We start from the raw sequence: 15815 nt of genomic DNA, 5'->3' as shown, positions 1-15815 counted from the left end.
GAGAATAAGAAATTCTAATTAGTTTTTCTTTTTGGGTATTCACAATCAGTTTTATTCATTCTCGATGGAAATAATAATATTATTTTATCGCTAATGATTATTTAATCGTTTAAATTTAATTTATTATATGTGTATTTTTCCAAATACATAAATCATTAGATTATTTCGTAATTCATAAAAATATTACATATATAAAGAATTTGCCTTGCTAATGACTTATTATTAATTATCTACAAAGATACTAAAATTTTTATGGTAAAAAGAAAAAGAAAAATAAAAAGAAAAATGTAAATAAAATAAAAAAAAATTTGTAGCACAATTTGGACCATGGACGTTCGGACCACCCCATGGATTTGCCAGAATTGTTCGTTGGAACGTAGAAAAATCGCCAGAACGATTGCCAAGCGGAGACGTCGAAGCAATATTCTCGATAATGGATAACGAATTCACACGGTCAATGTGGAATTACTCGTTCAGATTAACCTATAGGTTAATTCTACGAGAGAAAGAACTTCATTTCCACATTGGCGTATATAATCCGAGCAAAGATCATACCTTTAGCTTTAATATTTTACTACATACTTATTTCAAAGTTCCGGACGTTAGGAGATGCCAGATTACAGGCTTGCATGGATGCACATTTATCGACAAGGTAATTTTTTTTGTTTATTATTAATATTTTTTTAACGTTAGATATTTGAACATTATCAACGATTAATAATCGATAATATTATTATTATAATCATATCAAAATGCAAATGATAATCAAAAAGTCTTATCGTTCAATCGTAAAATGGAACTCTTCGTTATTTCAAAATATATTACAGTGTGTTTAACCGGCTTATTCTTAAACAAATTTTTTTCTAACAATAAGCTAAATATAAAACATGCTACGGTATTTTTTGTTTATATTATATCATAATCGTCTATTACTAAAAACATTTTTTAATGTAAGTAGAAATGCATTTAGCAAAATTACTACGAGTCGAAGGTAATAAAGTTTTTAAATGAATGAAAATAATATATAATTAAATTTTAACTTGTTATTTCTCTCTCTATTTACGCCACAAATGAATTTTTAATTTAAAATGATTATAATCGTACTTTATCATATCATTTTGAATAACAAAATGAAAAATGATATTAGACTAGAGACAACCAAATTTTCCAAGAAGGTCGTGACGTGGTTACGGTATGCGAATGGACCGATAGAATCTATCAAAATACACCTGGGGAACACATCATCACGAACGTTGTTTCTGGAAGAAAGATGCGTGTGCAAAAGTACAATTTCCCGGATACGGTGGTATCGAATCCTTGGCAAGAAAAGGCTCGTGATATACCGGATTTTGGGGATGACGAATTTCCTAATATGATATGCGTCGAAAGTGGACATGTCAGTAGTCCAGTCATACTTGTACCAGGCATGACTTTTGAAGCCAGCCAAATATTGCAGGTAATCTTTTCTTTATAGAATTATGACAATCAAAAAAAGATAAACGAGTTAAAAATTATGACAATTAATCGACATTCGATGAGACTTTTTATGAAATGTTATATTTCATCGATTCGACAACTTCATAATTACGGATTCATTTAATTTTTTCTATTTTTGTGATAGAAAAAAGAGTTTGACATAAATCAATTGTCTTTTTTTGTTTTTTTTTTTTCGAATATCGTTGAAAATTTGACAAGATAATTTTAGTTTTTTTTTATGTAAAAAATCATTGTAGATATATATTATCGCTTAAAGTTAAGCAACAAATTGGTTTGTCGAAACTTTGTTCAATGTATGTTTCTTTGAGCTCGTTAAACTTTGCCTCGTTAAGTTATCCATGACCACGTATGGTTGTCTAATTAGCCTCTGCTCTTCTCTATAGCTAACAGCTAAATTACTTCTCAACCCATAGAATAATTCTATTGATCATGTTCCCTTACTTTAATATTAGAATAATGATCAAAATTGAACTTTAATCAAAGGTGCCAAAAGCATCTTACTTTCTTATAACTAATTTTTCTTATTTCAATTCATTTCCGTTCACTATCTTTGTCTCAGTTGTCTCAGCTGTCTGCTTGCTTGACCTCAATTTATCCAGACACTTTTAAAGAAATTCCATGAAAAACTTAAACCATATTCCCTCTATTTCAAATCGTAATTAGATTTCCTTCTTAACTCCAATTAAAATTACTTAAGCAAGTTAATTTAGTTTAACTATATCAATCGAAGGATCACTAAATGGAACATATATAATCGATCAATCATACGAAATTAAGTTAATACAAAAATTGATGATTCTAATTATCTTCTTGTATTTTTACTCTACCCTCTTTTACGGGGTAGTGTTACTTCTTTACCAACACCTTCTTGCAATTATTCCAGTACTATCAAAGAGGTAGTCGCATTTTTTCATCGCCTTTCTGAAGTAAACAGCGCCCGGTTTTTTTGTCCTTTTGTTTCTTCGAATGGACCACCCATTGATTTTACTAACCGTACTCACCGTTGCTTAACTTTAGTGATCTGACGGAAAGGAATTTATAATAATTAAAAAAATAATATAATATATAAAAGAAATATAATTCTAATCATTTCTAAAAAAAAAAAAATTGCTTTCCAACATTAGATCAATGAGAACATAACTTTCGAACAATCTCGTAGACAATGATTGAAAGTTTCTGAGAAGGGCTGAAATTTGAAGCGCATCTTCTCTGTGCATTTGCGAACCTCTACGAGTTACCCCTCGACTCTAACACGAGGCTTCCTTCGTATTAAACTCGAAAAATCGATGATGAACGTTAAAATATTAATAGTAATATTCATCGATAAATAATCATAAACAATTTCCTTTTTTTGTAAATTAATATTAATTAATATATTACCAATGTTGAACGTATCAACATTGATCAAATAATCAATTCGAAATCTTCGATTAAAAAGATTATCATTAAATATTGTTATCTTCTATTAATTTAAATTTACTACAAATCATTCGACTTATTATTTAAACCAATATCAAATTAACAATTGTCTACATTCATACATTATTTGTTAGAATCCTGTCATTTAACCGGTAACTTGTATAAAAAGGTATTCATAATATAGGTTTAGAGTTAACATATCTTTTTCAGTTAATTAAAAAATTAGGATAAAAAAACTAATACAAAATTTTAATTGACAGGTGATGTGAGTAGAGGGTGGGCCAAGTTCTCATGCAAGCACTGCTACCAGCAGTAGCGGTGCACTGCTTCCGTCCGTTGTCTCATCGACTCCGGGTACGGCTGTTTGGTCGAGCACTAATCCAGGTTGGCGTTATATGCCACCACCACCACCTCCACCACCTCCACCACCTCCACCACCACCGCCACCACCGCCACAATCAACAATTTCTTCCGTGCATTCGACTCAGCATCATCTCTCACAACAACAACAGCAACAACAACAACAACAACAACAACACGCACATCATCATCATCATCATCATCATCAGCATCATCTTCATCATCAACAACAACAACATCATCATCATCATCATCATCATCATCAACAACAACAACAGCAGCAACTTCATGCTCATTGCATCGCTCAAACTTGCACCATTTGCTCTCTCAATCTCTAACATAAATCAATTCTATAATTCGAAATTATTTATATTATTTAAATCGTATGATTTTTTCTTTACATTGTTTTATTCTTTTTTTGTTTTTTTTTTCGTTTCGTTTCAAGCAACAAAACTCGTTGAAAATTTCTGAAACTTATGGATAAACACTTCTCACGCTTAGGACGTACATTCATATGTAAACTAATTATACATTAGGGTTGATTCATAAATATATATATAAGTATCATATATTATTGTAACAGACTTTTTACTTATTTTATAAATCAAATTAATAACCGATTAAAATTCTAAGATTGAAGTTTATTGTAATTAACTGTTCGTTTATGAATCAACTCCAATTTTAAATTCGATTTTAAGTTAACTTTTCGAATTATGTTTTATATTTTTTTGGAATATATGTAATATCACTTGCGAGGGAACATATTATTATTATTATCCTCGTCGTTTAAATAATATTGTTCTGCTTATGATAGTATTGTAAACGAAAAGAAAAAGATAAGAAACTTAACAATTTCTCTACTTAAGACCTATTGCATTGCGTGAGTCCTTACTTTAATGTATATGTTATAAGGAAAGTGGGAAATGCAGGGATTGTGGATAATACCTAGGCATTGTTCACAATACCGAGCCGTTTTTGTCAATGTAGGAACAGAAGAACACACATTGACATTAAGTTTCAGTTTATATAGGTACGCATAGTTAGCGGCACGCACAGTCTTAACACCCGCTGCATGCTCGCTTTTGTGTGTGTATTTGAGGGCAGGGTTGTTTAAATTGGGGGAGGGGGGTGTGCCTGTTGCCCAATGATGTATTCTTCTAGACATTGCGTAAGCAGCATGTGCCGCAATAATGAGGAACAAAAGATACAGATAAGAATTCTTCTGTTTCCTACATTACAAAAACGGCTCGGTATTGTGGACAATGCCTGCATTTCCTACTTTCCTTATACATATACATTTCAATTATCAAGATGCATTTATTGCATATTTCATAGATATAATTTCCATTCCACTACATAAGCATTCCATTTAATTGTCTAACCGTTTTCGTTAAAAAGAAAAAAAAGAAAAGAAAAGCTTTCAATAGCTTAACAGTTCTTATTCGATCAGATCTTGAGATCTGATTTTATATTCCTAATTCTATTAAAAAAAAAAACAAAAAAAAAACTTCATCTAAATGTGCTGACGTATTTTCAAAGCGAGAAGATGCATAGAACGGATTCGACAAAAAACAAAATAATAATGATAATAAATAAATAAATAAAATCTTACTCGCTAATTATCACGTTAAACAATTTCGTTATTACACTTTGTAAAACGACTTTGTAAAAGTCTGCAATTTTCTTTCCAATCACTTATAATATATTTCAATCGAATTATTTTTACGAAAACTTTCCTATAGTTATTATTGTAATAATAATGTAACCGCGTCTCTAATGGTTGTGTTTGACAAATATATTTTTTTGTATTATTTGTAGTCTATATACAAATACGTATAATAACATTCGTGACATTTTTTGGCTTTCGCATATGCAGGCTGTCTAAAAAAAATTGCCTTACCCCGAGAAAATAAAAGTAAAAAATAAATATATATAAACTCATTATTATTGATTTATTAAATAGAATTCCAGTATTGTATTTTTTCATTTCTTAATATACGAATTTACAGTTAAGTATTGTTAAAACAAAAGTTATGAACCTATGATACAATCATTCCAAATATCTACCAAACAAAAATTTGTTAATATTTCGATTCGGTAAAGTAATTTTTAAGATATCCTGTATATGTCTCTCATTGTCAATGATAATAATATCTTTGAAAGAATTGTCAATGATCGAATTAGATCATCAAGATAAATCGTTTTCGCCGAAGAAAATGTCAGGAAAATATATTCATGTCGTTTCTTATTTTTTTTTTTTTTAATTCCGTTTATTCGTTACTAAAAGCCAAAACTCTGGCTTCATCATGATCGACCTACTAAATACGTATTATAAAGCAATTCACATAGGAGAATAACACAATAAACAGATATGGTGCTAATATTACAAGTATGAAGTCGTTTTATAATAGTTTAGACGAGAGTAATTAGATAAACTTGTAAAAAGAAAAAAGAAAAAGAAAAAAAAGAAGAAAAAAAACAACAACAATTCAATTTTCTCTTTTAAATCATCTGCTGCGCGACTTCTTTTAAAAAAAAAAAGTAACTTTTTGTTGTGCAACACATTTGCCACGTTAACTCTTTAATATATGCACGCGCGCACACACACACGCAGACACACACACTCGTATAAACGTTCCATCTCTTTAGAAAGAAAGAAAAAAAAAGGAAAAACAAAAAATGTAATAAAAAAGTAAAAAAAGGTGAAAAAAATAAAAAATATACATATAAATGAAAAACGATACATCATCGAAATAGTTAAGTAAGGGAATATTTATGCCATTATTACGTGATCTATGATATTAACGTAAAAAAAATAAAAAATCAAAAAAATAAGAAGAAAAAATGAAATCTATATTAATGATATCTATATATCTATAATCAGAAATCTGTATGGAATACTTCTAAAAATTGTCTATTCTACATTCGTGAGAACAAAACCATGACTTTGTAAAAACGAAAGATGTTTGGATATTTTTTTTCCTTTTTTAATTTACTTATATATATGTTTCTTTGATGTTTTCGGATCGTTATTAAATATTATTCATTAAAAAAACATTAATCATACTATTTATACTCTTAAATAAGGCATTCACGGTTCCTTTCATTGTCAGATACAAAATAGATTTTTTTTTAATTATAATTTTTGGACATAACGCAATAGAAATTTTGTATCCGTCTTATTGCTAAATATTAAAAGCGATCCGAAAAAAAAAAGAAAAAAAAGAAAAGGAAAATACTCTCAAATAATCTAATTGATTGAAATTGATCTAAATTCATACTTATATTTAAAATAATATAAAAATAGAGATAGCTTTTGTAATCTTATCATTTCAATATCACATATGATTTCATATCAAGTCCAAGTTTATTTTTATTGAACACACACACAAGTTATGTGTAAAAGATTGATTATATAATTTAAATAGATTTTTTTTTTTTATTATAATTATATGAATTTACAATCAATTTAAATAGATAAATTTAAAAAATAATAATTTGATCGCGCGCGCGATTATTGTACTCTGCATAAAGAAAAACTTTTAGTTTTTCTTTATTTCGCTAATATAATTTCATTATTATATTAAATGTATTTCATTTTGCATAGATAAAATTAATTAATAAAAATTTCGTTATTACATTTCGATACATTAAATTCATTAAAATGCAACGGTGTGAAGTTTTTAAATAAATGTGAAAGAAAAAGATCGACATAAAAAAACAATAAAAAAAAAAAAAATAATAATAATAATAATAATAATATCGTACTTTGCGTATAACAAAATATAACAAACAAATTTTCAACAAATAAAAACGCAGACTATCTTTCTGCTTATTCGTATATTCAAAATGCCATAATAAAATTATAATATAATTATAATATAAATGTGGGATACAAATAATTTGAAGATTATTCGAATTAAAACAGTAAAATTATTGACTTTTAATTGCATCAAGAAAAAAAAAAGATAAGATACAAAAATAATAAGACGATTATTTCATAAGGGTTTTTGGTCTTTAGAGGCTAGATACTACGTCCATGGTTGACATAGCATAACATTTCTCTTTCCTTTCCCATATTAGCGTTAAAATTTGGTCTTCCACTACACATTTATCAGATCATTTGACTTTTAACAGAAATAATGTTTATATTCCAAATATTTGTAATTATATATAAGAAAATTTCAGAATTATGCAATAAAATAATATGTTAAAAGTGTACTCTTTTGGGAAAGTGCAATAAAATATAAAAAAAAATATATATATTAAATAGTTAAGCCCCTTTAAAAAATCTTCCTATTAAGCATACACTAAAATTTATTATTTATAATAATGTTAAAAATATATACTTTTTACATTTCCATCTTTTTTTTTTTTGATAATTTATACATTATGGACAGATTAAGGAAAGTAATTTGATATATATTTGTTCTTGAATATTAATAAATTTGAATAATTTATTATAAGAAAACGACAAGCATACATTTCCTTCCTCTTTGTCGTTCTGTGTTTTCATTTAATTATACAACATATTAAATAACTGAAGTTTTAATTTACACAAAATTATTACTACAAGTATCATAATATTTAATGAATATCCTTAAAATCTACTCCAGTCAAATAGATTTCCTTTGACTATAAAGATATACGTAACAATAGTTTTATACATATTGGCTATTATTACAAGTAATCTGTAAATAACATCGCACAGAACTAGGTCCTGTTATACATCATAATATTACAGACAGAGAATAACGAAGAAATTCTCTAAGATCAAAGACTTGTGTACTCTTTATGTGTCCACAATAGGTGTAACCTTGATGCCTTATAATCGTCAATTTTAAAAACATGCTTGGTAAAGTTTGATTTTACTTTGAGTAGAAATTTACAAATAATTTTTATAAGTTATGTCGCAGTTTGTTTAGTCTTCGCTCCTTGCTCTTGTTGCTTTTTTTGTTGTTTTTCCCTCATTCGTTCCGCATCTCTGTAAATCATATTGTTAATACTCCAGTATATATAATATGTTCAACTTATGCTTTTCTATTTCATGATTGTTCAAAGCTCTTACAGAAAAATGAATAGCCTACCGTGCCTTTCGCTGTTCTAATGAAAGACCTTTATTGCTGTCCTGCTCAGCAGCAGCTTTTTTAACAGTTTTTTTCATATTTTTAGCTCTTGCTAGTTCACGTTGATTTCCCCCTGCATTAAACATTTTATAAATCTTACTCGTATAAACGTACATATTACGTGCGCACAGATGCTGTTTTATCTCACAAAAAATACATTATTCGTTAGAACAAATAATGGTATACGCTTCTATTAAATTCATGAAACGTAATAAAAAAATGTTTCAATAAATCTTTAAAAAGATCACTTTCCAAATAAAAATTATTTTACAACTTTTCTAGAACTTTTTTAGAACATACAACATACTTTCTCCATGTTAGAACGAAAGATACATTTCAATAAAATAAAATTACAGCTAATGTAGCATTGAATTATATTTGTTGTTTACAATAACTCTTTAAACCATACCAACTGTAACCATGATTAAGGCTAAAAAAAGCAATTCCCAAAACATCTCAGAATAGCCACAGAAACATTATCTATTGTTGTAGGGTTAAAAAAGAATTAAGTGAATCATTGATGATCGCTAAATAGCAATTTATTTATCCTAATTGCAAATATTTATTATAAAAAGAAAAAAAAGATACGAATAATAAACTAGTTAAAAAAATAATCGACCTTAAGATGATTATTGATAAACGCATTGAAATTTGTTGATTTACATGATAATGTGATAATTAAACGTTAAATCGTACAGAACATATTGATGTCCTTCCATTTGTCCTTTTAATTCGATCACTATTTTTCTTTTTTTTCATTAATATAATTAAGAAAGTGTAAATAAAAAAATAAAGAAAGAAAAACTTACGAGTCATTTTTTTCTTTTAGTTCTTGGTCTCCGATAAACAAGTACTCTAAAAAATGAAATCAAGTTAAAGGGTGAAAAAGCACCTATACGATTCGTTTCCAACGACGATGAATATCACTAACCGTATACCAATTTCTAAACTAAAATAAATGACTTCGTCCGGCACTATCCACCCGATATATAAAAGTATTACTTGTGAAGTTATTCCTCGAATTATATATACACATACATTCACATAAACTTAAACAATATGTATAGTATAGACGTACAAATTTTATTAGCGTAATATTCCATAGAGTGCGCAGCCATCGTTAAATCATCCGCACCCTCTAGCGATCACGACTTGAAATAAAAATGATAATGCAGTGCTTCTCAACTATTTCTTATCAATTCTTCAAATCTCGTTAAATAATATCATTAATACATTAATTAGTTAATGATATATTTGTTTAAAAAATTAGATTGCTTATAAAAAACGATAATTGTAAAATAATCCTAACTTCATATCTCAATGCGCGTACATATTTGCATATTTGAATTATGTCAAACGAGTTTAGAAATTTCTAATAAATTACCGCGCATTTGAGAAGAACCAATCAGTGACCAACCAATGTGCAGTTTTTCATATTATTATACATTCTTAACATGAAAGATGTATGAAAGGTCCTAACCTTAAAATTAATATTTGGTGTTTATTAATCCAGAAATAAGAATAATGTCATTGTTTCCTGCTTATTCAAATGAAAATGTAACTGAATCAACAAACAGCAATGTTTCACAACAATCAGGTAAATCATTGTCAACATTATTTATTTATTAAAATGGCATTTCCATTTATATTAATCAATTATATTTCTAATTTTTAGATAATGCATCAACAAACTGGTTAACAAATTCGAGTTTTCAAACATGCGTACAATCAGAAACACTTGTAGTAGATATTTCTTCAGAGAATTCATCAGATAATGATTTCCCTATTTCCACCAAGGTTCCTATTTCCAATGCATCTACTCAAGAAGATAAACATTCCTATTATAATTCCATTGAATCGATTAAGTTAAGCGAGGATAGGAAAAAACTATCTAAACGTACAAGAAAACGTAAAAAAGAACGAAGATCAAGCGGCAGAAAGAAAGTTAAACATGAATATGCACGAGATGTTGCTAACATATATTTTGAAGACAAACATCGAGATAAATTATTCGGTACAATGAGAATGCTATGTTCTAGAGTTAGACCATATTATAATGTCGGACAAAAGTATCTAGGTTTTGTTTCTTATAAGAAAATTAAAAAAAATACTTATCAAAGATATCATGCGTATAACATTGATGCAACAGAAAAAACTAAAAATAAAGATATGATAATTAAAAGGGAAATCGCAAAGAATGACACAACAAGTAAAAATGAACAAATGTTATCTTGGTGTACAAATTTGGAAGAAGAGCAAACATCCAAGACACGAGAATACAATGAAAAGTTAATAGAAGACCCTAAGAACATAAAGCTGTGGTTAGAGTACATAGAATTTCAGGTAATTTATTTGTTTTTTTAAAGGTAGTGTATATATATATATATATATATATAGTATCAATAAAAAAAAAGAATTTTTTATAATAAAATTTATTTATATATGTTTTAAATAGGACACTCTAGCTAAATTTCAAAAAAGTCAATTAACCAAGAATATTCAACGTTCAACGGTTTTAAGGAAGTTATCAATCGTTGAGAAAGCCTTAGAACAAAATGTAAATTGTACCGAATTGTTAAAGTTAAAGTTGCGTTTTATGGGAGAAATATCACCTGCCGATGAATTTTCTAAAGAGATGGAAACATTAGTTAACAAGGACACGGGAAATATTATTTTATGGCAAGCTTTAATTATGGCTACGCAAGGTTCAGTAGCAATATGCACAGTTCCTAAAGTTTTAGATTTATATACTAAATGTTTTTGTATATTAAGACAACGATCTCGTACAAATCCACGTATTTACGATGAACGATTATTAGGTAGTGCTTTATATTATTTTTGATAAATACTGTATTTTATATTTATTAGTTTGTTTAACTAAACTATTCCTTATTATTATACTAGAAATGTTATACCAGTGCTTAATTTTTTTAAGACATACTGGTTTATGGGAACAAATGTGGGAAACAATACGTTTAAATCTCATATTGAATCTTAATTTGAATAGAGATAGCTTGGTTTTTAAAAAAATTATTGATGAAAAGAAGCTAAGTAAGTTGATTCATCATTATAATTATAAAAGTAAACTTATTCAAAGATTATCTAATTTTATAAATATTTTCAGTTGGAATGGAAGAAGTGGTACTAATGTCAAGATTACCGTTAAATCAATTATGGTTAAGAACAGAATTGTTAAGAGAAAATTGTCATTGGATTAGTGTTAGTAAAGAAGAATTAGAATTAGTTGGAGATTCCCGTAGATTCGTCATACCGGAAGATGTTGCTGATTTTGTACATCCAATAATTAGTCGTGATTCGAATTTTCGTATGGCAATTTATAGTCTTTTAGTTTTAAAAGTACCATTGTTACCAACAAGAGATTGCATGTTGAAGGTAAGGCAAATCATAATTGTAGATTCAAATAATATTTCTGATATGTGTTGAAATGAATTTTTGCACTTATAGGATTTAGGTTTGAAAGAATTTTCATGGGGTGTGGATTCTTCAGAAGTATTATTTCCATTCGCATATCCAATAGTAGGAGAGATGGCTGGTCATAAAAAAAGGAAAGCATTGATACATGGAATACTCGAAGGACATTTAATATCTGGACCTCAATATCTTAAATTTCATCCTGCACAAGAACCATACTTAGATTTTATACGTGAAACATTTCATACAATCGCTGACAGTTTACCGTCCCTTGAACGTAGTAATATATACGTATGGTGGTTGAGATTTGAAAGATTACTTGTTTTTCTTAACAAAGATGATCCTTTAAAATACGATAATAAGTGAGTTAATGATGATGATATATATCTTACATTTTTTATTGCAATTATATGAATATTTTTGCAGAGGGAAAAAAATGAAATCTATGTTGAAAGAATTTTTGAAGAAAGATGTTAACAGAAACAACTTACATTTTTATAAAGAATATGCTTTAATAGAACGAGAAATGGGTAAATTTGAAAGCTGTATTAATATTTTAGAGACAGCTATACAATCTAATTGTACTCTGTCTATGATATCAGATCCAGAAGAAAAGGCTGCTTTATTTAATTTATACAGGACACTTTTTGAAACTTTATTAAATACTGAAACGTATAAAGAAGCACACAAAGAAAAGATATTGAATGTCATTAAGCATATGATGCCGGAATCAACTGACAATCAATTATTACTTGTCGAGAAATACTTGAAAGATTGTGTCAATGATTTTTTGAAGATAGAACATAAGAGTGAAAATAAAGATACATTTTTCTTATCAAATATATATTGTGATGTAATCGTATGTTATACGTTATTTTTGTATGTAAAAGATAATAATATCAATGAAATAATCAATATATAAATGTTGTATAGAAAATTGCAAAGAATTATCCCATCTACAGGTATATATTTGATTTTTTTTCCCTTGTTATACTCACTTGTTCTTTCATTACTATCATCATAATTTTTTATTTATTGCAGGAAATGTTATATGAAAGTGAGCTTGCAATTTTACAATTGCATTATGAAAATTTTCCTGATGTGGATAATAATGTAAATAAAACGTTGGACAATATGTTAGAATTATATCCGGATAACTTTTATGCGCTGTCTATTTATGCCAATAAACAGGTAAATTTAAAAATTAGCAAATTGATGTAACCTAATATAAGTAATACAAATTTCTTTTTAGAGTGAATTGCCTAGTTGGAAATTTAACAATAAAAAATCTAAGCTAACGATTTGGAAAGCTTTATCCTTGTGTTTAGCTGGACGTAAGCGAACACAATTTTTAATGCAGCTTGGTCATGACGCAGCTTATGCGTCGCTTAACAAATTATTATCGCTTCATAGAATATTTGCAAGGTATAATTTCTCTTAAAATTTTCTTGAAAAAGAATTATATTCTTATATTTGTATGATAATTGATTTATTATATACTCTTATGTTGTTTTATTTTTTCTAAGAACACCAGAAATAAGATTCTGTCCACTCTTATGGAGAATATACATGCTTCTTCTTCGAGAGTATAATTTGTGCGAGAAAAAAGGAGAAGAAGTTTATCATGAAAGTGTAGTATTGTGTCCTTGGGCGAGAAGTATTTATATCGATGCGGCTGAAGTCGCACCGCAACTTTTAACGCAAATACAAGATGTGATACGTGAAAAAGAATTACGAATGCACGTTACACCAGAAGAATTAAATATTTTACGTGGTCATTTATAAGAGATAATTAGTCATAAATGTAAATGATCTATTTTTTTCTTTTTAATACGTAAGCTTGTGTATAGTGTAAATAATATAAATAATACTTTCTTAAGTAATGTAATAAATAAATTCTAATATTGTAAAAATAATAGTATACAAACAAGAATGTCGTCAACTCGATTAACCTTTTTCTATCAGTAAACATGCGCTTTCGTAGTATTTCAAGAAGCATCTTTTAAGCTAAACCAATAGTTTCTTTAAAACTTTAAAATATTTCAAAAAATATAATAATATTAGTTATATGTTTATTGGTAAATTAATTAAAACTAACAAAAATCTCAGGAATAAACAAAGATTATAACCTAGTATGGAAATATATTTGTTTGGTTTCCAAATTAAAAATATTTGTCAAGTATAACCTAACAATCGACATTTAATCTTACATTTAGAATACATAATTATTATTTGTCATGACATTGAATTTTTGACATTCTTGTATTATGTCTTTGTTAATAATTTATTTAAAATGACTAACCTTAAATTAAATTAAAATGTAATTATATGAAAGAACTTATTTTTAGATTTTATAGAGAAATGGATTTAAAAGCTGTAGTCGTCTCAGGAGAAGCATCAGAATCAGATGATGATACTGCTAATGTCATTACGGTATGTTGATTCTTATAGTATTATAAATAATTTAAATATTATATATATTATATGCTAAACATATAAATTTTGTTATTACAGGGTATAGGATTTCCCTCCGTGCATACACCAAATTATTGTGGTACAATTGTCACTGGCGAAGCTCCTGAATCTGATGAAGGTAATTCGAATAATCATTTTGTACATAATAAATGAATAATGTATCATCTTTATAGACGTTACAAGTTTGAGCAGTATCAGTGGAGCAGTTGATGCAATGACTTGTCCACCATACACGGAAATAAAAACACTGAAGTCTAAAAAAAGCAGCATTAAGTATAACAGCTTGCTTCATAAAAAATTACGTAAGTAATAGAAAGAATCTTTTATTTGATAAGACTGAATAATTAATGATATTATTATAATTACATTAATTTGATGTACTATATAGGTTTTGGTTACAGAATGAATGTAAAACAGATGCTTTTAATAACATCATATTTCATCAATATTATAGTAGTACAATACGCATCCCTATAGCTAAAACACATTATTTTATATAATATTCTTTATGCAGAAACATTTTTTATTCATAATGCAAGTTGTTTTTTTCTTTCTTTCTTTCTTTCTGAAGTAAGAATTTCATGGATTTATGAGATCCACTTTATTTAGCACCTAAAATTTCTTTTCCTTGCAAGCAGAACATTATCCTGTTATATACTTTAAATTTATATATAGCATTAATGATATAATGTTTATTTATAAAGAGAAAAAATTATTTTTTTTGTATGACATATTATCTATATTAAATAATAATAACAATGACGTAATGTAAATTAAGAAAAGGAACTATTGCCTTTGTGTTTTATATAGGTGAATGTAATGAAACATTGGATAAAGACATAATTCAAATGACAGAAGGAACAATTGTTAATGGTGTTCAAGAACTATCAACTGTCAATAAACAATTATTAAGAAGTGAACTTGTCTTACAAGAGGCGGTTTGTCAATTGCGTAATGCTTCTAATAAATCTAAGAACGCATCTAATGCTCTATATGAACTTATAAATAACCAGTTTTTACATTCTATTAAAACATAACTTATTTGTTTATTAACCATTTGAATCCCAAACAGCATGATTGCACTATTCAAATTTCTTATCGAAAAGTGCCACATTATTGAAATGCAATGTGCAATTGATACATGTTTGTGCCATTTGGCATTTGACATGATTTTTCTAAAGACCACTGGAACTCAAATGGTTAATATATATTCTTGTTAATAAAATTTATTTATAGTAATATTATAGACTGAAGATGATCATAATAATAATAATAAAGTTATTCAAAATGAAAATGTTATTATTACAAAAGAATCATTATTAAATATAATGCATTGAGCACTAATGTGCGTTACTTATAATTGGCAGTCTATTCAATATTAACTAACGTACCTGAGAATTTCAGGCATGAATAATGTTCCTTTTAATTTATTAAAAAATGAATAATTCTAAGTTTCACAAAAAATGCAATTTGTGGTTTTTAGTCATGTATATATATATATATATA

General features: G+C 27.5%; 3 protein-coding genes and 1 long non-coding RNA gene across 4 annotated transcripts in view; 3 read left to right on the top strand and 1 right to left on the bottom strand.

Annotated features, from left to right (window-relative positions):
* LOC122513612 (putative glucose-6-phosphate 1-epimerase) overlaps positions 1–3445 on the top strand; it is a 39128-nt gene extending 35683 nt beyond the window's left edge. Inside the window, exons 4-6 of the mRNA XM_043630036.1 lie at positions 315–652; positions 1148–1456; positions 3177–3445. Coding sequence (XP_043485971.1) covers positions 315–652; positions 1148–1456; positions 3177–3185 — 656 coding nt within the window. The 3' untranslated portion in view covers positions 3186–3445. The remainder of the gene's footprint in view (positions 1–314; positions 653–1147; positions 1457–3176) is intronic.
* Positions 3446–9225: 5780 nt separating this feature from the next.
* On the bottom strand, positions 9226–9527 carry LOC122517116. The gene is made up of 2 exons (XR_006303736.1): positions 9334–9527; positions 9226–9257 (listed from the first exon to the last, which is right to left on the bottom strand). It is a non-coding gene; the product is annotated as an uncharacterized LOC122517116 (long non-coding RNA).
* A 158-nt stretch (positions 9528–9685) lies between these two features.
* On the top strand, positions 9686–14236 carry LOC122522323 (nuclear exosome regulator NRDE2). Its single transcript, XM_043643328.1, is given in 12 exon segments — positions 9686–9999; positions 10078–10745; positions 10858–11221; positions 11307–11453; positions 11527–11795; positions 11868–12196; positions 12261–12752; positions 12754–12796; positions 12876–13025; positions 13087–13259; positions 13361–13668; positions 14183–14236. Coding segments are annotated over 11 exon segments (2967 nt in total). The 5' UTR covers positions 9686–9926; the 3' UTR covers positions 13620–13668; positions 14183–14236.
* Positions 14196–15346, top strand: LOC122520700. Its single transcript, XM_043640918.1, has 4 exons — positions 14196–14267; positions 14349–14427; positions 14483–14611; positions 15120–15346. Exons 1-4 carry the CDS (start codon positions 14196–14198, stop codon positions 15344–15346), a joined length of 507 nt encoding a protein of 168 aa, XP_043496853.1.
* The last annotated feature ends 469 nt before the right edge of the window (positions 15347–15815 follow it).

Source organism: Polistes fuscatus, unplaced genomic scaffold, assembly GCF_010416935.1.
Source record: "Polistes fuscatus isolate 324 unplaced genomic scaffold, CU_Pfus_HIC Scaffold1, whole genome shotgun sequence".
NCBI lineage: Eukaryota > Metazoa > Arthropoda > Insecta > Hymenoptera > Vespidae > Polistes > Polistes fuscatus.
Note: the sequence above shows the minus strand (reverse complement) of the source record. Positions and strands in the feature narration are given on the sequence as shown.

What these genes read in the sequence shown, in the direction of transcription:
- LOC122520700 (XM_043640918.1), top strand. Translation starts at nt 14,196, where the DNA reads ATGGATTTAAAAGCTGTAGTCGTCTCAGGAGAAGCATCAGAATCAGAT. An exon ending in AGCTCCTGAATCTGATGAAG is followed by an intron (nt 14,428 to 14,482) that starts GTAATTCGAATA and finishes TCATCTTTATAG; the next exon opens with ACGTTACAAGTTTGAGCAGT. An exon ending in CTTGCTTCATAAAAAATTAC is followed by an intron (nt 14,612 to 15,119) that starts GTAAGTAATAGA and finishes TGTTTTATATAG; the next exon opens with GTGAATGTAATGAAACATTG.